Source organism: Struthio camelus, chromosome W (genome assembly GCF_040807025.1).
Source record: "Struthio camelus isolate bStrCam1 chromosome W, bStrCam1.hap1, whole genome shotgun sequence".
Taxonomy (NCBI): Eukaryota; Metazoa; Chordata; class Aves; order Struthioniformes; family Struthionidae; genus Struthio; species Struthio camelus.
The window spans coordinates 70,234,135-70,259,177 of record NC_090981.1 but is presented as its reverse complement, the minus strand read 5'-3'; the positions used below and the strand labels follow the sequence as shown (position 1 = coordinate 70,259,177).

The 25,043-nt window shown below is 58.1% G+C and overlaps 1 protein-coding gene and 1 long non-coding RNA gene across 17 annotated transcripts; both read right to left on the bottom strand.

Annotated features, from left to right (window-relative positions):
* Nucleotides 1–204: 204 nt before the first annotated feature.
* Nucleotides 205–3,844, bottom strand: LOC138064224 (uncharacterized). 2 transcript variants are annotated; one of them, XR_011137502.1, is made up of 3 exons: nucleotides 3,408–3,844; nucleotides 2,902–2,985; nucleotides 205–1,292 (listed from the first exon to the last, which is right to left on the bottom strand). It is a non-coding gene; the product is annotated as an uncharacterized lncRNA (long non-coding RNA). The 2 variants fall into 2 exon arrangements; XR_011137501.1 differs by having other exon boundaries at nucleotides 3,433–3,842.
* A 1,202-nt stretch (nucleotides 3,845–5,046) lies between these two features.
* LOC138064114 (uncharacterized) lies at nucleotides 5,047–24,360 on the bottom strand. Of its 15 annotated transcripts, none has more exons than XM_068925186.1 (5): nucleotides 23,925–24,333; nucleotides 23,418–23,501; nucleotides 21,657–21,808; nucleotides 8,179–8,597; nucleotides 5,047–6,320 (listed from the first exon to the last, which is right to left on the bottom strand). In XM_068925186.1, the coding sequence occupies exons 3-5, from the start codon at nucleotides 21,670–21,672 to the stop codon at nucleotides 6,075–6,077; spliced, it is 681 nt and encodes a 226-aa protein (XP_068781287.1). In that variant the 5' UTR covers nucleotides 21,673–21,808; nucleotides 23,418–23,501; nucleotides 23,925–24,333; the 3' UTR covers nucleotides 5,047–6,074. The 15 variants fall into 15 exon arrangements, 5 of the variants coding, with proteins under 5 accessions (XP_068781287.1, XP_068781286.1, XP_068781288.1 ...); XM_068925185.1 differs by having other exon boundaries at nucleotides 23,950–24,333; XM_068925187.1 differs by having other exon boundaries at nucleotides 21,657–21,805; nucleotides 23,950–24,333.
* Nucleotides 24,361–25,043: the final 683 nt, after the last annotated feature.

Sequence of the window (25,043 nt, the reverse complement as noted above, 5' to 3'; positions counted from 1 at the left end):
GAAATCCAGGCACCCGCAGCCACCCCAGGGACACCCTCGCCTCTCTGGTTCTGCTGAGCCCTCAGCGCAAGGTGGTTCCGGCCCTTACCCGCCACGGGCAATGAGTGCTGCCGCCTACCAGGAGAAACGCATTGCAAGGCAAAGCCTCCGGAATCGTCAGCGGGCGTATGACCGCCCCCTGGGTTTCTTCTCCTCTTCCTCTGCTCTCGAGGGAAGCTCAATAGCTAGTCCGCTTCTTCCTGCCTTTGCATGTCTAGAGCACCGGCTTATCGACTGCTCTCAGCTGCCTCCTGCGACGCGACGTTAGCGCTAGAAGCACATCCACCGTGTTGCTCGGTATTGGCTCAGAAAGGCGTTTGTTTACTAAAGGAAAGGAAAAGGCAAGAGTACTCCTGGGGAGAACACACGTATATGAACGCAAGCACCATATGAGGGAGGTCATATGCAATGGCAACACAATCTCTGCTTTACGCTCAGTTATGACAGTAAGGCAGTAAGCCAAACGAATACTAGTTTCAAACTTTCAAAGCAACGAACTTATAGAAACAACAACAAAAAATCCAAACTGTGATGAGGATTTCCCCAGAGTTAGCCCAGAAATACTACAAACCACAATAACGTATTTGCTTCCCCTCCAAAGGGTTGCAGCTGCATAAAGAGATACCGAGTTTGCCTTTAATCTCTGCTTTATTCAAAAAGGGGAGGGTGCTGACACACAAAGCCAGAAGGAAGGCTTCTCAGGGGAAAAAAAGCCAGAAGCTTGTAAGCGGCACAAAAAAAGCTTTACAAAGGGGGTGGGGGGTGGGGGGTGCAAAAAGCCCAAAAGAGAGAAGAGCTTAACAGAGTGAACTGGTGGTGCAAAATTGCAAAAGGAAGGATCGAGGGGCAGCAAAAAAGAAAAGGAAAAGGAAGGGATGTTGTGGGCTGGGCGAGGGAGAAGAAACAATTCAGGGTTCTGTGGGGACAAGATGGTGAAAGGGAGGACCTCAGGGGCAAAAAGAACCTCAGCGGAGGAACCTACAAGTCACAAAAAGCCAAACTCAGGCATCCGCAGAGCACAAATACTTGACAGGAGGGATCGGGGGAGAATGAAAGGCCAGAAGGTGGGCTCTGGGGTGCACATAATCCAAAGAGAGGTACCTTTCTCAGCACTCATCACGGCAGCACTCCGGCCTCTCCCCGTGCTGAAGATGGGCTGTGCCAGGATTCGCCGTGTCCCCGCGATGCCATCCAGGGCCCATTTACCCACAGCTGGCTCCTTCCCCCCTCTGTCCACACCAAACCCTGACCTGCTTCGGGACAAGAAAGAGCAAAATAAGTGCCAAAACACTGCAAAATGGGTAAATTTGGGGGTAATGGGGAGGGCAGAAGACCATGGGGGACCCTAAGAACCCATCCAGAACGTGTAAGTATTGCTAATAATATTCAAAAGCTGCTTATACTCCTTGTTTTCTTCCCAGGGATTTTTTGCAAGCATATTCTAGATGAGATTTAAAAGGACAAAATTCCATAAAATTTGCAACCCCTAAACAAGCAATGACCTTACTCATTTAGCACTGTCAACCTCCTGCCTTTCTGTTTGTTACGCAAAGTAGATAGTCAAAAGAGAGCTCCGTGACAGTCTGCGCAGTTTTGAAGATTAAACACAAGGGATGTTTGCACAGAGCATCTCTACCACACTAAAGCATGAAAACATCAGCACTCTGATCATCTTTCGAGGTACTGCAGTCAGCAAGCTCAGAAGGCTCGTTCAGTTTCTAAAATATCTGGACTTTTCGAGTAGCGATCGCAGCTTAAAGGCTCTTATTGTCAGAAAAATCTAGTGGCTTGATTACTACAGGTATTATTAGCGGAAGCACACAGCCTTTTAAAAAGGGCAGATACTGTCTTTTACGTTTCCAGTGAATCCTCAGAATTCTCATTGCTTTTCATTAGGAGTCACCTTCAGCCGCAAGAGCATTAAAAAGACCAAATACTTTGCTGTCAGGTCAGAACTTTCTGCTTCCTGGGGCCTAAAGGGACACGCGATTGTCTGCCAAAAAAGGTACTAAACCCCCCAAAAGAGAGAGGGGAAGTCGGACAGAGAGATGGGATGGTACAGGGGAAAAGAGGGATAAGGAGGCGGCAAATAGATGGATGAGGAGCTGAACAGAGGGATGGAAACAGAGAAGACTGGAGAGGTGGATGGAGGGCTGAAGGGGCAAAGAGAGGTACGAAGAGGCAGATAGACAGAGCAGTTGGGGGGGGTGGTGGAGGGATGGGGAGCCAGGCAGAGGGACAGCAGGCAGGTAGTGGGATCGGGAGAGAAAGAGGACGACGAAGAGCTGGACAGAGCGATAGGGAGCCAGTCAGAGGGATGGAGAAGCAGACAGAGGGAAGCAGGTATTGACAGAGGGACGGGAAGAGTACAAGAGGGATGGGGAGCTGGGCAGAGCAACGAGTAGTTAAACAAAGGGATGGGGCACCGGACAGAGCTATGGGGAAAGAAAGAGAAAGATGGAGAGCTGGACAGAGGGACAGGGAGCAGAACCGGATGGACCCAGGCAGCCCGCCCGGGACAGCCCTCGACCCGCTCCAGCCCCGCTCACCCGCCGAGCGCTCTGCACACCGTTTTCCCCAAGTCCGCCTGTGGGCCTGCTTGCCCGAATCCCTGCGCCTCCAGAGCGCCTGCGTCCGCGAGAGCGAGGGCGCACGCACGGGCCCACACCGGGGAGGAACCTTGCACTCCGTCACGCCCTTTTACTACTGCTTGTGCATCAGCCCCTTTCAGACCGTCACGTGCGCACGCTTAACCCCCCAAATTCTCTCAGCCCTTAACAACTTCCGTACTCACGGCACCTAGCTTTCCCACGCTCTTCCCCGTCTTGTTTGAAAACCCTCCCAGAGCTCTTCTGTACTTACGTGCTTCCTTAAAACAGCATCACCGAAATCAACAAAACGGGTCGAGCGGCTCCTCCTCAGGTTGCTGGCCCTCGGAACACTATTCTGCAAATGAATCAAACCACCAAGGTCACCGGGAGGTTCCTGTTTTGGAGCTTCCTCTCCCCCCTCCCGCCCCCCCCCCCCAAGCTTTCATTACGGTTCCCTAACCTGGGCAAACGCAGGTCCTCCCTTAAGCACTGCAACAGTTTTTATTCTGGGGTCCCAAGTTCCCGTTATTGCTTGCTGCTAGGCAGCAAAGCAAGGCGAGGACAGGTCGGGTCACAGGTAACCCATCTAGCCATCCTAAATTCTCATTTTAGGCCTCGCCGGTTACTCCGGGTAAACAGACCAAAATAAAGCTCCAGACAGGCAGGTGAGGCTTCACACAGACCTCGCGGGCCTGCTAGCGCCAGCGATGCCATAGCGACTGGGCTACCAGGCGCTACTCCCCCCTCTCCTTTGCTGGTCCACGAAGCGTGGCTCACGGGTCACGGTAAGGACGCTGCCAACCTTCCTACGGCCGAAGGCTCCTCTTCGGGACCGGGCAGAGAACCTTTCCGCTGGCATTTGGATTCTCCTGGCCGCTCCTGACACGCGATAACTGACAGAGGTCTGAGGGCAGCAGCCCGTAGTTCTTCACGGCAGCATATAGTCCTTCCCCCATGACATGACAAGTAAGGAACAGACACACTGGCCCACTGCTGCAGTGCTGAGGAGGCACAGGCACCTGGAACGGCAGCTCCTGGCTGCCACAGAGCACGACGTGGCCAGCGGGTGGGAACCCTGTTGACAGCTGCACCTCCTGCCACCTCGACAGGCACAACATGATCTCCCAGAAACCCAGCAAGGGAAGCCAACGCCTCCCGGCATGCCTAACAGATTAAAATGGCCGCCCGGAAGCTCGGTGCTGGGACACTACATCTCCCAGAATGCTCCGCAGATGAAAATGGCCGCCCGGCAGCCCGGCGCCGGAAGACTACTGCTCCCGGCATGCCGCGCCCCCAAAACAACATGGCCGCCCGGAAGCTCGGTACCGGAAGAATACATCTCCCAGAATGCTCTGCAGACTAAAATGGCCGCCCGGAAGCCCGGCGCCGGAAGACTACTGCTCCCGGCATGCCGCGCCCCGCAGACAGCCTGGCCGCCCGGCAGCCCGGTGCCGGAAGACTACTGCTCCCGGCATGCCGCACTCCCAAACCAGCATGGCCGCCCGGCGCCGGAAGACTACATCTCCCAGGATGCCGCGGGCAGCAGCGCTCCGTGAGGTTGGACCCAGCGGCGATCCCGTCCCGTCCCCGGCAGCCGCCGTGGAGCCCGGAGCCCCCCGGCCCCGCGATCCCCGGCACCGCCGCGACCCTCCGCAGGGCTCCCCTGGGACCCCTCCGCCCTCCCGACACCACTCCCAGCCCCGCCGTAAAGGAACAGTGGAAAAAAGGAAGTTACCGGGCGACGACAGCGCAGACGGAGGGACTCTGCGGGGCCCGGAGGCGCCAGAAGGCACCCGGACAGCTCCTGGGCAGGGGAGAAAGCTCAGCAGAGAACTTTGTGGCGTGCTGCAAAACCAGCACTGGGCCCCGGGGCACACAGAGGGATCGGGGGCACCTCAGAACGTGAACGGAGGGGTCCTGAGGGCGTCGGAGGGCAAACGCAGGGCTGTGGGGCAAAGCAAAGTACGAGTGCAGGGTCTCAGTGCACACCGAAGGGGCAGCAGGACATGTCACAGGGCTCAGCGCGGCTGACGGGACGGTGCCTGCAGGCTCCCCCTGTCCCCAGGGAAAGTGTCTCCCAGCCCCAGGCGCACAGGCCCCCGCCACCGACACATGAGAGACGTTGCAGAGTGCTGAAAGCAAATCTGGGAGCAGTCTGGGGCCCTCACACTGCCCTGCGGAGCCCTGGCTGCCCCCAGGATAATGGGAAACTCCACCAAGAGCCCCAAGGGTCGAGGCAATGCAAGGGAAGTTACCCCGAGCCCTGTGAACAGCACTGGGGTCCCTGGGAACCGCAGGGACCCCCAAGAACAAAGGATGTGGGGACCAGCTCCCAATCCCAGACACAATGTGTAACCTCCTCCCCTGGGCATCATCTTCAGGCAAAGCGACGGCAGGAACCACAGACACGAGTGCAAAGAGTAAAGCAACTGTTTATTGTTTTACTGCGCAGAAGCAACACCTGGGAGGGAGTTTGCCATGGAGCTCAGTGCCAGCATGCTTCCCCTTACCCTGTGACACCTGAAGAGTCATCTCCGCACCAGCGTTCGTCGGTCCTTTGGGGAAGGGTCAGCTCCTGCTGCTGCCCTTGACGCGGCAGGCGTCTGAGTAGCTGACAGCCTATCCCCTCTACTTTTTCCTTCAGGGATAGGATTCAGCTCTGACAGGTGAGAAGATCTTTGATCTCTGATCCTGCCTGTCTGCACTACTGCCCTACCCCAGACTAGAGCCCTGCAAGACACTTTCACAGCTCTCACCTCACCTGTCACATCACCACTCTCAGTGCGATGGGCCTGCGCCTTATCAAATCCAGACCTCAGGTCAGTGCACAAAGCTGAACGCTGGGAACAGGGGAAGGTTAGGAACCCCAGAGAAGGGTTTGCACCCTGCTGCTTAGGCTTCGGGGCTTACAGTTTATTATCTAAGGATTCAGCCCTTGTCATTTATCAGTAAGGCGTAAGCCCTGAACCCTATGTGACAAATTGCAAATCTTGGAACCCAAGTGGTTGCTTTAAAATTTACGGATGAGGTTGGATTTTAAATCCTGCGCCCTGATCGCTAAGTCAGCAAACTGTAAACCCTGACTGATAAAGACAGCCCCACAAAATAAAGTAATAAACCATAGCCCCTGAGTGACAGACCCTCAACAACAAACTAAACAATAAACCTCAAGTGAAAAACTCCAAACCCTCAGCTTTAAGCAAGACACACCAAAGTACACATGAGCTTGCAAGTTTTGCCCACAGCTTAAGAAGTTTCCCCTTCATTTAGAAGTACAGCAGAACAGGAAGATATGCATCAGAATCACGTTACAGTTGCTGTTTATAAGCTTGGTCTTAGCCACCATTCAAATGTGAGCACATGCAAGAATCGCTCCACAGGACTGCAGTAAGCTGCACTTCCACTGAACCTACCTGAAACATTGCAAGCGCTTATTCAACTCCATTACAGACAATTAATATTTTTGGTCCCCTCAGCTCCATGGGCAAACATCCACAGCCAGTGACTCCAGCAACCACCTAGGGGACAACCACCTTCCACCTCCCAGCCCTGCACACACACAGTGCAGCCCCAAGACTTAGCTGCGTCCACGCTGCAAGTCAGAGCTCGACCTTCATGGCCAACCACAGATCTCCGCAGAGCTCCCAGCTGTGACACCGCTCCTTCGACTGCCAGACTATGCTTCAGCACCTGCAAAGAAGCCAGAACAGTTACTGAGAGGCCAGGCAACTGCGCAGCCCTCCTAGAACTACTCCCTTGTCCAAGGCCCGTAACTGTTCCCACAATTATGACTGACCCTCTACACTGCTCCAGTCACTCTCTCAGGCTCCGTTTTATCGCAAGGATGTCACGGCAGCCCTCACATACAGTCAGGCTCGCTCAGGCACTCGGCCACCTCCAGCCTTCGGTAGATGGTCCTCCTCAGGGAAACTGTGCCGCTGACGGACACTCTCAGAAAGCACTGTCCAGCCAAGGCAGGATAAAAACTAAGGCCTCCAAAAACTCCAAACTCTGGAGACTGAGCTGATGGGAAACTGACTCTGGCCTGGACAATGACAGAAGAAGGATTTTGCTTCACTCGTTCAGGCTGCCTAGCATGTGGCCCAAGTTAGACAGACCGTGCTGGAAATCCCTGTGACGTGACAGCGTGTTGGAAAGCAGAGCTGAGCACAGGCTCCTGGAAGAGGAGCAGAGTAAGGCTGATGTAGGGAAGACAACAGTTTGCATAAAGTCAGAAAACAGGGCTCAATGCCAGCGACACAATCACGACTCCAACTGCACCGCGCAGCAGCCCTGTCTGCGCACAGGCAGACAAGACACAGTAACTGCAGACTGCGCTGACGTGTAAGACGGACAACAGCAGCTCCAGACTGCCCTAGCACACCCTGCCCTACCTGCACCTGTCCTAACACCCGAATACTCAGAGCCTCTGCTAATCTCTACCACATGCTAATGTCTACCACATCCCCCCACAGCATCTTTGGCCCATTAGTGCTCCCCCACTGCACATCCGCAGCCCCATGCCTCTGCACAGAGTCACTGCAGGGGTATCTGACATGACCTGAACCAGGCAGATTGATGGGACCCTCTGGTTGCTACTGATCGTCTCTGCCGAGCACCAATTGCCTCTTGACACCTTCCACACCAGACAAAACACAAAGGAATGATGAACCTTCAGCTGGACAGAGGGACAGGGAGCAGAACAGAAGGAAAGAGGGATAGAGAGCTTGGCTGACAGATGGAAAAAGAAAGAGAAGGATAGAGACCTAGCCCCAGGGTCAGGGCCCTGGACAAAGGAAGAGAAAAAGAGGACAGAGGGCCAGACAGGTGGAGGGCTGAAGAGAGGACCAGGGAGCAGAAGAGAGAAAAAGAGGGATGTAGAAGTGGACAGAAGAATAAAGAGAGGAAAGGAGGGAAGGGGAAGCAGACAGAGGGACGGGAAGCAAAAGAGAAGGGTGGAGAACCAGACAGAGGAACGGGGACTGGAAGAGAGGGAAAGGGAGCCAGTCAGAGCAATGGGAAGAGAGTGAGAAGGACGAAGAGCCAACCAGAAAGGTGGAGAGAAAAAAAAGAGGGAGGGGAAGTCAGACAGAGAGATGAGATAGAGCAGGGGAAAAGAGGGATAGGGAGACAAATAGATGGATGGGGAGCTGAACAGAGGGACAGAAATAGAAAGAGAAGGCTGGAGAGGGGGAGAGAAGGCTGGAAAGGTACAAAGAGACAGACAAGAGCAGCAGAGGGATGGGGAGCTGGACAGAGGAACAGCGGGCAGGTAGTGGGACAGAGAGGGGAAAAGGATGATGGAGAGCTGGATAGAGCGATAGGGAGCCAGTCGGAGGGAGGAAGATATTGACAGAGGGATGCAAAGAGTACCAGAGGGATGGGGAACTGGGCAGGGCACTGAGTAGCTAAACAAAGGGACGGGGTATCGGACAGAGCTACGGGGAAAGAAAGAAAAAGATGGAGCGCTGGACAGAGGGACAGCGAATGGAACCAGATGGATCCAGACAGCCCGGAACAGCCCTCAACACGCTCCAGTTCCACTCACCTGCTGAGCTGCAGAGCTCTCTGTGTACCGCTGGGCCCAAAGTCCACTTGGGCACTGCTGTGTGGAGGACCCGCAGCCACACCGAAAGGCACGTGGAGGCCACTTGTGGGCCTGCTTGCCTGTATCCCTATACCTCCAGAGTGTCTGTGTCTGCAAGAGCGAGGGTGCACCCACGGGCCCACTATTCCCCTCTCTCCTTGGCTGGTCCATGAATTGTGGCTTATTACTCACAAGTCCAGTGAGGATGCAGCCAACCTTCCTACAGCCGAAGTTCTTCAGCAGGACCACGCAGAGAATCTTTCCACTGGCATTTGGATTCTCCTGGCCGCTCTTGACACGCTGTAACTTACAAAGGTCTGAGCGCGGTAGCCTGTAGTTCTTCATGGCAGCATGTAGTCGATCCCCGATGTTCTGAATACCTAAGATTAACACAATTTATAAACACAAAAATACTGCCGCTATAGGGTGTACAGTCAAGCTACAATTTCTGCCACCAAAGAAAACCCCTCCGTGTCTGCCAGAATGAGCCATATGCATCAGCGCCTATAGCTCAAGGCTAGCAACCCCTCCCAGGTGACGTTCTTCTGGCAGGCTGCGTGTCTGAACTCCTCCGTCTTGCCTAAGAGTCTCCGCTGGGACGTTATAACTTTGTCAGCCAGCGCTTGTTGATGGAGGCACGGTAAAATCCATCATCCTCCGAAAGTATAAAGCAAAGCAAAAAAAAAAAAAAAATCAGAGCTCTGCAGAAAATCATAAGACAAACCCGTTTATATGCACAAAAGCAGATCTAATATACACACAAGCAAAGCAAACGAGCACAGGCAAGCCACAAATACCGCTTCCCCCAACTCCCCTTTTGGAAGCCATGAAGACACTTGGGTTGCTGTGAAAGGGAAGTTAGACTAAGTAGCTCCTAGAGCTTAATCTTTCAGAAGCCTTCTGTGTCCACATTTTTGGCACAACCACGCTCTACCCCTCATTCAATTCAGATGCACAGAAGATGATCCGCTTCTTGGTACACTTGCACTGTAACTCCCCCCTTGTTAAGATCAGTGCCCACTGTCCCACTTAGACAGAGGATACTCTGCTGCCTATTTATTTCCCTGACATGAGCTAGTTTAGAGGGAATTGAGCAGATTGGGCTGCATCTGGGCTGATAAAAGGTAAAAGTCTCAAAGACAGTTACAGCCCAGATTGCTTCTAAACAGTCTTTCTCACAGCCAGAGAGTTTCTGTTCGGGCCTCAAAGGGGATGTAAGGATGATGCCACTGGCACCCACTTTCCCTCTACTGCTCTTTTGCAGCAGCGCTGCTCCCATGGAATCAGTAGATGTGGGAATCCTTACTGAAAAAGGCTTGCCTTGTCCTGGGAATTTGAGGGCAGGAGATTTTACAGCCGCTTCTTTCAGTTGAGTGAAAGCAGCATCATGTTCCTTGTTCCAGCTCCATTCCTGACTCCTTTCCCGTAATTCCCACCGTGGTCTGCCGATACCACGCAAGTTATATTAACACTGCCGGAGGAAATTAAATCCTCCTAAAATTGCCCTAAAGTTGGAACTGACAAGAAAGAGTCTTAATTTCATAAGGCTTTAACCTTTTTTCTAGCTACTATATTCCTGTTTCCCCAAATACCATTGCCATATCAGGAACCTGGGGTTGCACCAATTGAGCCTTCCTGAAATTCACCTCTTAATTTTACAATTCAGATACTTCTCTCTCACTCTCACTTCCTCTTCGGGAACTCTGGTCACTTGACTATCATTCCCCTATGATAATAAGTTGCTGTCTTGTAGCTCTTAAAATATGATGCTTCATAGATACATAAAGTCACATGCAAAGAAATATGTATGCAGCATACTTTTTGTAACACGTGCAGACCTTCTGTTATATGTTGGTGATCTGTTATCCTGATCACTATTCCTAGGGATCCTTCCTCAACAGGAGGAATGGGGTTTCCCTTTTGGGGAGATGGAGACAGCAGTTATAACAGCCCTCGGCATCATACGTTACAGGTAAACAGTTTGGTAACAAAACATACAGCAACTAGGGCTAGGTTATTAGACAGGCAGGCACATCACCTAATACACACCTATGCCATCTTCCATGAAACCTTAGTCTGGTTCAGTGTTATTGTACCATTCAATATCCTTTCTCAAACCCTTGTATACACATGCTTAACCAACAATTCTCTCAGTCTTTAACTACATGGAAGAATGACAGCACTTAATTTGCCTGCCTCTGTTTCAAACCTGTTACCTTTTTGATACATCTCCTAGATTATTCCTCCTATACGTGGATGCTTGCCTTAGAGGCAATGACCAAAGGTGAACAACTGGATCACTAGGTCTAGCTGCTTCTCTTCAAAACGTTCTCCTTCAGTGGACTACCCTGCCAAACAAACCCAAAAGACTGATGAGGCCACAAGGGTATAGATTTTTTGCACCACTTCTCCAGGGCTTTCAGGGTGATTGACATAACCCCTGCTCTTCACATTACTCAAAGCTACATTCATCTACTGCCTAGGACTAACCTGTTTCTATTTTAAGAGGGGGTTGTTGTTTGTTTCAACTTTACGTATAGTCCATAATCTGCTATGCATCATCTCTAGCCCCTTCTGCTTTTACAGAACTTTTGGTAATTACAGGTGGTAATTAATAGCACCCATTGTCCCATGGATTGGAGTAACACATCTCTCCTTCTCTGAGGACGTGCCTAAGACCCACACTTTTTTCTACAGTATGGTTGGGGGCTTCCCATAGCCCTTCAGCGTTCCCTTAGGCTTTTCCTGAGCCTTTTATTTGTTTAGGTTATTCCTTAGCCTGCAATTGTATGTTAATGTTCTCCTTAAGCATTGCACAGAGCACAATTATCCTAGACCAGCCGCATTTAGAAAGTCCTCTTGCAGGCACAGAGGGTCCCGAGAGGTGGCTCAGAAAAAGAGAGAGAAAAATCGGTTTGTCATCTGTGCACCCACCTGCCAACATTCTTCACCAAGAAGTGCTGCAAATTCTCTTTTCTCCAAAGCAGGACTGAGTCAAGGGGGACACAGATCACACCCTCTAATTAGGACACCTCGCTGCTGTGGGGACAGGGTCTAGGAGTGGTTTTAGGACTGTATGGGGCTTGGAGGGGGAAAGTCTGGAGTCAGTGACAATGTTGTGGCAGGGTTTGGAGGCATTTTGGGGTCTGTAGGGGTGTTAGGACAGGATCTGTGGGTGGTTTCTTGGCTTTTGGGGGAGCTGGAAGCAGGAAGGGTGGGAATCTGCAGGGCCCTCAACGGCAGGGGTGCCACCCCAGATGCGTACTGAGTGCACAGCAGTGCTGCATGTGGCTGTCAGCTTTGCAGGAGAAGCCACTGGAAGAGGAGGAAGGATCTACGAGCTTGTACAGAATGCCAGAAGAGGCAGCAGGGAACTCACCAAGAGCCCAGAAGAGCTGTGAAGGACCCCACCTTCCAGACAAGAGGCATCAGGCTGCTGTGCCACTGCTGGAGACACCCACACTCCTGTGCAGCATACGCGTGCCTGGGGAGATGTAAGAGGCAACGGAGGACCCATCGACACACACTGGACTGGGGAACCCCACAGCTGTGGGGCAGCTGTGCAGGAGGGCGCGGGGCTCAGCGAGGCTCAGCAGGGGTTACAGTCAGTTGGTACCCGGGTTGGCTGGGGCCCACAGTCTGTGCCTGCGACTGGGGGAGGCCTCAGGGCGCCTGGGCGTATTTTTCCCCTGTCCACCTTCTCGTTTCCCTAGCTACAACTCTCAAGTAAACGTTCTCGGCGCTGCGCTAACTGCACCTGGCTCAAAGTGACCTTAAGTCGGTTTGGTCCGGTAGCTTTAAGCTTCCTTGCGACTTACCAGCACCCTCGGGCAGGCCTGCCGCGACGGGAGCCGTCCGCCCAGCGCCGCTCCGGGGCCCGCCAGCCTCGCCGCTCCTCCCGGCCGCCTCCGCAGGGGCGAGCGCCCGCCCCGGCCGCGCCAGGGAGGAACCGGGGCCCTGAGGGCGACACACGGCAAACGGACGGTCAAACCCGCGCTCCCGGCAGACCCTGGGCCGCGCTGCCGGCGCGGCGCGGCGCCAGGCACGAGCCCCCTCCCCAAATCTCGCCCCGCACCTCCGCCTCCACGCAGCGACGGCCCCCGCGGGCAGAAACCGCCCGACGCCCGCGGCCGCCCGAGGGGACGCGCTCACCTCACCGGGGCCCCCAGATCTCCGACTCCGGGCGGCCTCGGCCCGCACCCGCCGCCGCCCCAGCGAAAACTCCGTCCCCGCGCGCCGCCATGCTGCTGCCCGCCGCCGCGCATGCGCCGCCCTCCGCGCATGCGCCGATCGCGAACGGGGCGCGGGAGCGCGGGGGGCCCGGCTCTCGAGCACCGCGCATGCGCCCCGCTTCGCCTGCAGTACCCACTTTTCGCCAGCCGAGGGCACCAACGAGCGCCGACGAGCAAGTGCACCTGCGCCCCGCTTCGCCACGCCGAAACCACTGCGCCTGCGCCCCGCTTCGCCTGCAGTACCGATTTCTGGCCAGCCGAGGGCACCAACGAGCCACGCCGAAACCACTGCGCCTGCGCCCCGCTTCGCCTGCAGTACCGATTTCTGGCCAGCCGAGGGCACCAACGAGCCACGCCGAAACCACTGCGCCTGCGCCCCGCTTCGCCTGCAGTACCGATTTTTGGCCAGCCGAGGGCACCCACGAGCCACGCCGAAACCACTGCGCATGCGCCCCGCTTCGCCTGCAGTACCGATTTCTGGCCAGCCGAGGGCACCCACGAGCCACGCCGAAACCACTGCGCATGCGCCCCGCTTCGCCTGCAGTACCGATTTCTGGCCAGCCGAGGGCACCAACGAGCCACGCCGAAACCACTGCGCATGCGCCCCGCTTCGCCTGCAGTACCGATTTCTGGCCAGCCGAGGGCACCAACGAGCCACGCCGAAACCACTGCGCCTGCGCCCCGCTTCGCCTGCAGTACCGATTTCTGGCCAGCCGAGGGCACCAACGAGCCACGCCGAAACCACTGCGCATGCACCCCGCTTCGCCTGCAGTACCGATTTTTGGCCAGCCGAGGGCACCAACGAGCCACGCCGAAACCACTGCGCATGCGCCCCGCTTCGCCTGCAGTACCGATTTTTCGTCAGCCGAGGGCACCAACGAGCCACACCGAAACCCAGTGCGCATGCGCCCCGCTTCGCCTGCAGTACGGATTTTTCGCGCTGCAGTACCGATTTCTGGCCAGCCGAGGGCACCAACGAGCCACGCCGAAACCACTGCGCATGCGCCCCGCTTCGCCTGCAGTACCGATTTTTCGCGCTGCAGGACCGATTTCTGGCCAGCCGAGGGCACCAACGAGCCACGCCGAAACCACTGCGCATGCGCCCCGCTTCGCCTGCAGTACCGATTTCTGGCCAGCCGAGGGCACCCACGAGCCACGCCGAAACCACTGCGCCTGCGCCCCGCTTCGCCTGCAGTACCGATTTTTCGCGCTGCAGTACCGATTTCTGGCCAGCCGAGGGCACCAACGAGCCACGCCGAAACCCAGTGCGCATGCGCCCCGCTTCGCCTGCAGTACCGATTTCTGGCCAGCCGAGGGCACCAACGAGCCACGCCGAAACCACTGCGCATGCGCCCCGCTTCGCCTGCAGTACCGATTTCTGGCCAGCCGAGGGCACCAACGAGCCACGCCGAAACCACTGCGCATGCGCCCCGCTTCGCCTGCAGTACCGATTTCTGGCCAGCCGAGGGCACCAACGAGCCACGCCGAAACCACTGCGCATGCGCCCCGCTTCGCCTGCAGTACCGATTTCTGGCCAGCCGAGGGCACCAACGAGCCACGCCGAAACCCAGTGCGCATGCGCCCCGCTTCGCCTGCAGGACCGTTTTTTCGGGCTGCAGTACCGATTTCTGGCCAGCCGAGGGCACCCACGAGCCACGCCGAAACCCAGTGCGCATGCGCCCCGCTTCGCCTGCAGTACCGATTTCTGGCCAGCCGAGGGCACCAACGAGCCACGCCGAAACCCAGTGTGCCTGCGCCCCGCTTCGCCTGCAGTACCGATTTCTGGCCAGCCGAGGGCACCAACGACCCACGCCGAAACCACTGCGCCTGCGCCCCGCTTCGCCTGCAGTACCGATTTCTGGCCAGCCGAGGGCACCCACGGGTCACGCCGAAACCACTGCGCCTGCGCCCCGCTTCGCCTGCAGTACCGATTTCTGGCCAGCCGAGGGCACCAACGAGCCACGCCGAAACCACTGCGCATGCGCCCCGCTTCGCCTGCAGTACCGATTTCTGGCCAGCCGAGGGCACCCACGAGTCACGCCGAAACCACTGCGCCTGCGCCCCGCTTCGCCTGCAGTACCGATTTCTGGCCAGCCGAGGGCACCAACGAGCCACGCCGAAACCACTGCGCCTGCGCCCCGCTTCGCCTGCAGTACCGATTTCTGGCCAGCCGAGGGCACCAACGAGCCACGCCGAAACCACTGCGCATGCGCCCCGCTTCGCCTGCAGTACCGATTTCTGGCCAGCCGAGGGCACCAACGAGCCACGCCGAAACCCAGTGCGCATGCGCCCCGCTTCGCCTGCAGTACCGATTTTTCGGGCTGCAGTACCGATTTCTGGCCAGCCGAGGGCACCAACGAGCCACGCCGAAACCCAGTGCGCATGCGCCCCGCTTCGCCTGCAGTACCGATTTTTCGCGCTGCAGTACCGATTTCTGGCCAGCCGAGGGCACCCACGAGCCACGCCGAAACCACTGCGCATGCGCCCCGCTTCGCCTGCAGTACCAATTTCTGGCCAGCCGAGGGCACCAACGAGCCACGCCGAAACCACTGCGCCTGCGCCCCGCTTCGCCTGCAGTACCGATTTCTGGCCAGCCGAGGGCACCAACGAGCCACGCCGAAACCACTGCGCCTGCGCCCCGCTTCGCCTGCAGTACCGATTTTTCGCCAGCCGAGGGCACCAACGAGCCACGCCGAAACCACTGCGCATGCGCCCCGCTTCGCCTGCAGTACCAATTTCTGGCCAGCCGAGGGCACCAACGAGCCACGCCGAAACCACTGCGCATGCGCCCCGCTTCGCCTGCAGTACCGATTTTTCGGGCTGCAGTACCGATTTCTGGCCAGCCGAGGGCACCAACGAGCCACGCCGAAACCACTGCGCCTGCGCCCCGCTTCGCCTGCAGTACCGATTTTTCGCCAGCCGAGGGCACCAACGAGCCACGCCGAAACCACTGCGCATGCGCCCCGCTTCGCCTGCAGTACCGATTTCTGGCCAGCCGAGGGCACCAACGAGCCACGCCGAAACCACTGCGCATGCGCCCCGCTTCGCCTGCAGTACCGATTTCTGGCCAGCCGAGGGCCCCCACGAGCCACGCCGAAACCACTGCGCATGCGCCCCGCTTCGCCTGCAGTACCGATTTCTGGCCAGCCGAGGGCACCAACGAGCCACGCCGAAACCACTGCGCATGCGCCCCGCTTCGCCTGCAGTACCGATTTCTGGCCAGCCGAGGGCACCCACGAGTCACGCCGAAACCCAGTGCGCATGCGCCCCGCTTCGCCTGCAGTACCGATTTCTGGCCAGCCGAGGGCACCAACGAGCCACGCCGAAACCACTGCGCCTGCGCCCCGCTTCGCCTGCAGTACCGATTTCTGGCCAGCCGAGGGCACCAACGAGCCACGCCGAAACCCAGTGCGCATGCGCCCCGCTTCGCCTGCAGTACCGATTTCTGGCCAGCCGAGGGCACCAACGAGCCACGCCGAAACCACTGCGCCTGCGCCCCGCTTCGCCTGCAGTACCGATTTCTGGCCAGCCGAGGGCACCAACGAGCCACGCCGAAACCACTGCGCCTGCGCCCCGCTTCGCCTGCAGTACCGATTTCTGGCCAGCCGAGGGCACCAACGAGCCACGCCGAAACCACTGCGCCTGCGCCCCGCTTCGCCTGCAGTACCGATTTTTCGGGCTGCAGTACCGATTTCTGGTCAGCCGAGGGCACCAACGAGCCACGCCGAAACCACTGCGCATGCGCCCCGCTTCGCCTGCAGTACCGATTTTTCGCCAGCCGAGGGCACCAACGAGCCACGCCGAAACCACTGCGCCTGCGCCCCGCTTCGCCTGCAGTACCGATTTCTGGCCAGCCGAGGGCACCAACGAGCCACGCCGAAACCACTGCGCATGCGCCCCGCTTCGCCTGCAGTACCGATTTCTGGCCAGCCGAGGGCACCAACGAGCCACGCCGAAACCACTGCGCATGCGCCCCGCTTCGCCTGCAGTACCGATTTCTGGCCAGCCGAGGGCACCCACGAGCCACGCCGAAACCCAGTGCGCATGCGCCCCGCTTCGCCTGCAGGACCGTTTTTTCGGGCTGCAGTACCGATTTCTGGCCAGCCGAGGGCACCAACGAGCCACGCCGAAACCCAGTGCGCATGCGCCCCGCTTCGCCTGCAGTACCGATTTCTGGCCAGCCGAGGGCACCAACGAGCCACGCCGAAACCACTGCGCATGCGCCCCGCTTCGCCTGCAGTACCGATTTCTGGCCAGCCGAGGGCACCAACGAGCCACGCCGAAACCACTGCGCCTGCGCCCCGCTTCGCCTGCAGTACCGATTTCTGGCCAGCCGAGGGCACCCACGGGTCACGCCAAAACCACTGCGCCTGCGCCCCGCTTCGCCTGCAGTACCGATTTCTGGCCAGCCGAGGGCACCAACGAGCCACGCCGAAACCACTGCGCATGCGCCCCGCTTCGCCTGCAGTACCGATTTCTGGCCAGCCGAGGGCACCCACGAGTCACGCCGAAACCACTGCGCCTGCGCCCCGCTTCGCCTGCAGTACCGATTTCTGGCCAGCCGAGGGCACCAACGAGCCACGCCGAAACCACTGCGCCTGCGCCCCGCTTCGCCTGCAGTACCGATTTCTGGCCAGCCGAGGGCACCAACGACCCACGCCGAAACCCAGTGCGCATGCGCCCCGCTTCGCCTGCAGTACCGATTTCTGGCCAGCCGAGGGCACCCACGAGTCACGCCGAAACCCAGTGCGCATGCGCCCCGCTTCGCCTGCAGTACCGATTTCTGGCCAGCCGAGGGCACCCACGAGCCACGCCGAAACCACTGCGCCTGCGCCCCGCTTCGCCTGCAGTACCGATTTCTGGCCAGCCGAGGGCACCAACGAGCCACGCCGAAACCACTGCGCATGCGCCCCGCTTCGCCTGCAGTACCGATTTCTGGCCAGCCGAGGGCACCAACGAGCCACGCCGAAACCACTGCGCCTGCGCCCCGCTTCGCCTGCAGTACCGATTTCTGGCCTGCCGAGGGCACCCACGAGCCACGCCGAAACCACTGCGCCTGCGCCCCGCTTCGCCTGCAGTACCGATTTCTGGCCAGCCGAGGGCACCAACGAGCCACGCCGAAACCACTGCGCCTGCGCCCCGCTTCGCCTGCAGTACCGATTTCTGGCCAGCCGAGGGCACCAACGAGCCACGCCGAAACCACTGCGCCTGCGCCCCGCTTCACCTGCAGTACCGATTTCTGGCCAGCCGAGGGCACCAACGAGCCACGCCGAAACCCAGTGCGCATGCGCCCCGCTTCGCCTGCAGTACCGATTTCTGGCCAGCCGAGGGCACCCACGAGCCACGCCGAAACCCAGTGCGCATGCGCCCCGCTTCGCTTGCAGTACCGATTTCTGGCCAGCCGAGGGCACCAACGAGCCACGCCGAAACCACTGCGCCTGCGCCCCGCTTCGCCTGCAGTACCGATTTTTCGGGCTGCAGTACCGATTTCTGGTCAGCCGAGGGCACCAACGAGCCACGCCGAAACCACTGCGCCTGCGCCCCGCTTCGCCCGCAGTACCGATTTTTCGGGCTGCAGTACCGATTTCTGGCCAGCCGAGGGCACCAACGAGCCACGCCGAAACCACTGCGCATGCGCCCCGCTTCGCCTGCAGTACCGATTTCTGGCCAGCCGAGGGCACCCACGAGCCACGCCGAAACCACTGCGCCTGCGCCCCGCTTCGCCTGCAGTACCGATTTCTGGCCAGCCGAGGGCACCAACGAGCCACGCCGAAACCACTGCGCCTGCGCCCCGCTTCGCCTGCAGTACCGATTTCTGGCCAGCCGAGGGCACCCACGAGCCACGCCGAAACCACTGCGCATGCGCCCCGCTTCGCCTGCAGTACCGATTTCTGGCCAGCCGAGGGCACCAACGAGCCACGCCGAAACCACTGCGCATGCGCCCCGCTTCGCCTGCAGTACCGATTTTTCGCCAGCCGAGGGCACCAACGAGCCACGCCGAAACCACTGCGCATGCGCCCCGCTTCGCCTGCAGTACCGATTTCTGGCCAGCCGAGGGCACCAACGAGCCACGCCGAAACCACTGCGCATGCGCCCCGCTTCGCCTGCAGGACCGATTTCTGGCCAGCCGAGGGCACCCACGAGCCACGCCGAAACCACTCCGCCTGCGCCCCGCTTCGCCTGCAGTACCGATTTCTGGCCAGCCGAGGGCACCAACGAGCCACGCCGAAACCACTGCGCCTGCGCCCCGCTTCGCCTGCAGTACCGATTTCTGGCCAGCCGAGGGCACCCACGAGCCACGCCGAAACCACTGCGCCTGCGCCCCGCTTCACCTGCAGTACCGATTTCTGGCCAGCCGAGGGCACCAACGAGCCACGCCGAAACCACTGCGCCTGCGCCCCGCTTCGCCTGCAGTACTGATTTTTCGGGCTGCAGTACCGATTTCTGGCCAGCCGAGGGCACCAGCGAGCCACGCCGAGCAAGTGCGCCTGCGCGCTGCGGCTGCCTGCAGTACTACGCTGTTCGTAGCTGAGGGCCGCAGGGAGCAGTGTCGGGGCGGCGCGCATGCGCGAGGCGGCTGGTTGGCTGGCAGGCTTTCATCGCTCGAGGGGCACCAAGGAACCGATGCGTCCAGGACGCATGCGTTCGTCGGCTGGCTGCACTATTGGGGTGGCATCACCCGAGGGCAGCATGGAGCACATCTGGAGCAGTGCGCATGCGTTAATCCCCTGCCTGCAGTACCGGTTCGTAGTCACTTGAGGGCAGCAGGGAGTAAGCGGGTCGCCCCCCCAATGCGCATGCGCCACTCCGCTTGCCGCAGCCGCGAGCCGGTCTGATCCAGTGCGCATGCGCGACCCCGCTGGCCTAGGCCGGCAGCGGCCGCCGCCGCTCCCCGCACCCTCCGGTCGGGCCGCCCCGACCCTTTCGTACCCTCCCCCCGGGCACCTGTGTCCTGCAGGAGGAGACGGTGGCGGGGACCTCACGAGCACCCCGTGTCTCGGCGGCGGTGCAGCACCGGGGCGCAGCAGCGCCGAGGGGTGGTGGCGGTGGCAGTCGCGCCTGGGGCGAGCAGGCCTCGGGTGGCAGGGCGCGCCGGGTGCCCGCAGTCAGGGCCCAAGGCAAGGGCCCCAGCCGGGCCTCGTCCTCGGCCTCCTCGGTTTCTGGCAAGCGTGCTTACAGCCGTTTTTCCATCCGGACAGGGAAAAGAGCCTCCTGCCAGTTCTGCTCCTGACTCTTCCAGAACCTCCCACTGCGGTGCTCTGCTGCTACCAGAAAAACGACGGATATGCTGCTCTAAGAAACGCGACCCTCTTCCTCAGCACTGATGGGAAGGACCCTTTATTTCACACAGAGCTTTAACCTTTCTTCTTCTGTCAGCGGGCCGTTTCCCCAATTACAGTACCTTTATAATGAGCCTGGCGTTGCGCTGTGTGCTGTGCACCAACCGGCCTTGAATCCTGTCCCTTCCAGTCAGTTTTAAGGCTCAGGCACCTCGCTCTCACACCTCTTCGTCCGTAGCTCTGCCCACCACAGCACTGTCCACGAAAGGTAATGCCTTTCCTACCTCTCTGCAGGCAACCCGTCTAAACCGTCTCTGACAACGACCACGTGTTAGTGCAGGCACACTGTGAAACCCCAACCAGACCTGAGGAAAGGTGTACTGTTTCTCTCTCCATGTGAAAGCCAATCTGTAAATCGATTTTTCTCTAGTGAGGGGAGTGACCAGGAAACAGCCACTTGTTATCTTGTCGCTTACCAACACCCTTGGGTGCACGAGGTACATCGCAGCTATCCTCCCCGGGACGCCGCGCAAAAGTCCTTCTCGCGGGACAGCCTGCCTCCCCACACCTCCAGGCCATCTGCATCTACACGAGCGAGGGCACACGTACAAGTCTGCTCTGGGGAGGAACCTCAGCCCTAAAGGCAGGAATTAAAACAAAGACAGGGAGAGGCAAACATGTGTTCAGGGCAGACCCTGCCCTGTGCCCGCACGGAGCAGAGCACTGCCAGGCCCCTGAAAGCCCGCACCCTTTTCTCCCCGCAACGCATGCCTTGAGGTGGGCCGGAGAAATCCAGGCACCCGCAGCCACCCCAGGGACACCCTCGCCTCTCTGGTTCTGCTGAGCCCTCAGCGCAAGGTGGTTCCGGCCCTTACCCGCCACGGGCAATGAGTGCTGCCGCCTACCAGGAGAAACGCATTGCAAGGCAAAGCCTCCGGAATCGTCAGCGGGCGTATGACCGCCCCCTGGGTTTCTTCTCCTCTTCCTCTGCTCTCGAGGGAAGCTCAATAGCTAGTCCGCTTCTTCCTGCCTTTGCATGTCTAGAGCACCGGCTTATCGACTGCTCTCAGCTGCCTCCTGCGACGCGACGTTAGCGCTAGAAGCACATCCACCGTGTTGCTCGGTATTGGCTCAGAAAGGCGTTTGTTTACTAAAGGAAAGGAAAAGGCAAGAGTACTCCTGGGGAGAACACACGTATATGAACGCAAGCACCATATGAGGGAGGTCATATGCAATGGCAACACAATCTCTGCTTTACGCTCAGTTATGACAGTAAGGCAGTAAGCCAAACGAATACTAGTTTCAAACTTTCAAAGCAACGAACTTATAGAAACAACAACAAAAAATCCAAACTGTGATGAGGATTTCCCCAGAGTTAGCCCAGAAATACTACAAACCACAATAACGTATTTGCTTCCCCTCCAAAGGGTTGCAGCTGCATAAAGAGATACCGAGTTTGCCTTTAATCTCTGCTTTATTCAAAAAGGGGAGGGTGCTGACACACAAAGCCAGAAGGAAGGCTTCTCAGGGGAAAAAAAGCCAGAAGCTTGTAAGCGGCACAAAAAAAGCTTTACAAAGGGGGTGGGGGGTGGGGGGTGCAAAAAGCCCAAAAGAGAGAAGAGCTTAACAGAGTGAACTGGTGGTGCAAAATTGCAAAAGGAAGGATCGAGGGGCAGCAAAAAAGAAAAGGAAAAGGAAGGGATGTTGTGGGCTGGGCGAGGGAGAAGAAACAATTCAGGGTTCTGTGGGGACAAGATGGTGAAAGGGAGGACCTCAGGGGCAAAAAGAACCTCAGCGGAGGAACCTACAAGTCACAAAAAGCCAAACTCAAGCATCCGCAGAGCACAAATACTTGACAGGAGGGATCGGGGGAGAATGAAAGGCCAGAAGGTGGGCTCTGGGGTGCACATAATCCAAAGAGAGGTACCTTTCTCAGCACTCATCACGGCAGCACTCCGGCCTCTCCCCGTGCTGAAGATGGGCTGTGCCAGGATTCGCCGTGTCCCCGCGATGCCATCCAGGGCCCATTTACCCACAGCTGGCTCCTTCCCCCCTCTGTCCACACCAAACCCTGACCTGCTTCGGGACAAGAAAGAGCAAAATAAGTGCCAAAACACTGCAAAATGGGTAAATTTGGGGGTAATGGGGAGGGCAGAAGACCATGGGGGACCCTAAGAACCCATCCAGAACGTGTAAGTATTGCTAATAATATTCAAAAGCTGCTTATACTCCTTGTTTTCTTCCCAGGGATTTTTTGCAAGCATATTCTAGATGAGATTTAAAAGGACAAAATTCCATAAAATTTGCAACCCCTAAACAAGCAATGACCTTACTCATTTAGCACTGTCAACCTCCTGCCTTTCTGTTTGTTACGCAAAGTAGATAGTCAAAAGAGAGCTCCGTGACAGTCTGCGCAGTTTTGAAGATTAAACACAAGGGATGTTTGCACAGAGCATCTCTACCACACTAAAGCATGAAAACATCAGCACTCTGATCATCTTTCGAGGTACTGCAGTCAGCAAGCTCAGAAGGCTCGTTCAGTTTCTAAAATATCTGGACTTTTCGAGTAGCGATCGCAGCTTAAAGGCTCTTATTGTCAGAAAAATCTAGTGGCTTGATTACTACAGGTATTATTAGCGGAAGCACACAGCCTTTTAAAAAGGGCAGATACTGTCTCTTACGTTTCCAGTGAATCCTCAGAATTCTCATTGCTTTTCATTAGGAGTCACCTTCAGCCGCAAGAGCGTTAAAAAGACCAAATACTTTGCTGTCAGGTCAGAACTTTCTGCTTCCTGGGGCCTAAAGGGACACGCGATTGTCTGCTAAAACAGGTACTAAACCCCCCAAAAGAGAGAGGGGAAGTCGGACAGAGAGATGGGATGGTACAGGGGAAAAGAGGGATAAGGAGGCGGCAAATAGATGGATGAGGAGCTGAACAGAGGGATGGAAACAGAGAAGACTGGAGAGGTGGATGGAGGGCTGAAGGGGCAAAGAGAGGTATGAAGAGGCAGATAGACAGAGCAGTTGGGGGGGGTGGTGGAGGGATGGGGAGCCAGGCAGAGGGACAGCAGGCAGGTAGTGGGATCGGGAGAGAAAGAGGACGACGAAGAGCTGGACAGAGCGATAGGGAGCCAGTCAGAGGGATGGAGAAGCAGACAGAGGGAAGCAGGTATTGACAGAGGGACGGGAAGAGTACAAGAGGGATGGGGAGCTGGGCAGAGCAACGAGTAGTTAAACAAAGGGATGGGGCACCGGACAGAGCTATGGGGAAAGAAAGAGAAAGATGGAGAGCTGGACAGAGGGACAGGGAGCAGAACCGGATGGACCCAGGCAGCCCGCCCGGGACAGCCCTCGACCCGCTCCAGCCCCGTTCACCCGCCGAGCGCTCTGCACACCGTTTTCCCCAAGTCCGCCTGTGGGCCTGCTTGCCCGAATCCCTGCGCCTCCAGAGCGCCTGCGTCCGCGAGAGCGAGGGCGCACGCACGGGCCCACACCGGGGAGGAACCTTGCACTCCGTCACGCCCTTTTACTACTGCTTGTGCATCAGCCCCTTTCAGACCGTCACGTGCGCACGCTTAACCCCCCAAATTCTCTCAGCCCTTAACAACTTCCGTACTCACGGCACCTAGCTTTCCCACGCTCTTCCCCGTCTTGTTTGAAAACCCTCCCAGAGCTCTTCTGTACTTACGTGCTTCCTTAAAACAGCATCACCGAAATCAACAAAACGGGTCGAGCGGCTCCTCCTCAGGTTGCTGGCCCTCGGAACACTATTCTGCAAATGAATCAAACCACCAAGGTCACCGGGAGGTTCCTGTTTTGGAGCTTCCTCTCCCCCCTCCCGCCCCCCCCCCCCCAAGCTTTCATTACGGTTCCCTAACCTGGGCAAACGCAGGTCCTCCCTTAAGCACTGCAACAGTTTTTATTCTGGGGTCCCAAGTTCCCGTTATTGCTTGCTGCTAGGCAGCAAAGCAAGGCGAGGACAGGTCGGGTCACAGGTAACCCATCTAGCCATCCTAAATTCTCATTTTAGGCCTCGCCGGTTACTCCGGGTAAACAGACCAAAATAAAGCTCCAGACAGGCAGGTGAGGCTTCACACAGACCTCGCGGGCCTGCTAGCGCCAGCGATGCCATAGCGACTGGGCTACCAGGCGCTACTCCCCCCTCTCCTTTGCTGGTCCACGAAGCGTGGCTCACGGGTCACGGTAAGGACGCTGCCAACCTTCCTACGGCCGAAGGCTCCTCTTCGGGACCGGGCAGAGAACCTTTCCGCTGGCATTTGGATTCTCCTGGCCGCTCCTGACACGCGATAACTGACAGAGGTCTGAGGGCAGCAGCCCGTAGTTCTTCACGGCAGCATATAGTCCTTCCCCCATGACATGACAAGTAAGGAACAGACACACTGGCCCACTGCTGCAGTGCTGAGGAGGCACAGGCACCTGGAACGGCAGCTCCTGGCTGCCACAGAGCACGACGTGGCCAGCGGGTGGGAACCCTGTTGACAGCTGCACCTCCTGCCACCTCGACAGGCACAACATGATCTCCCAGAAACCCAGCAAGGGAAGCCAACGCCTCCCGGCATGCCTAACAGATTAAAATGGCCGCCCGGAAGCTCGGTGCTGGGACACTACATCTCCCAGAATGCTCCGCAGATGAAAATGGCCGCCCGGCAGCCCGGCGCCGGAAGACTACTGCTCCCGGCATGCCGCGCCCCCAAAACAACATGGCCGCCCGGAAGCTCGGTACCGGAAGAATACATCTCCCAGAATGCTCTGCAGACTAAAATGGCCGCCCGGAAGCCCGGCGCCGGAAGACTACTGCTCCCGGCATGCCGCGCCCCGCAGACAGCCTGGCCGCCCGGCAGCCCGGTGCCGGAAGACTACTGCTCCCGGCATGCCGCACTCCCAAACCAGCATGGCCGCCCGGCGCCGGAAGACTACATCTCCCAGGATGCCGCGGGCAGCAGCGCTCCGTGAGGTTGGACCCAGCGGCGATCCCGTCCCGTCCCCGGCAGCCGCCGTGGAGCCCGGAGCCCCCCGGCCCCGCGATCCCCGGCACCGCCGCGACCCTCCGCAGGGCTCCCCTGGGACCCCTCCGCCCTCCCGACACCACTCCCAGCCCCGCCGTAAAGGAACAGTGGAAAAAAGGAAGTTACCGGGCGACGACAGCGCAGACGGAGGGACTCTGCGGGGCCCGGAGGCGCCAGAAGGCACCCGGACAGCTCCTGGGCAGGGGAGAAAGCTCAGCAGAGAACTTTGTGGCGTGCTGCAAAACCAGCACTGGGCCCCGGGGCACACAGAGGGATCGGGGGCACCT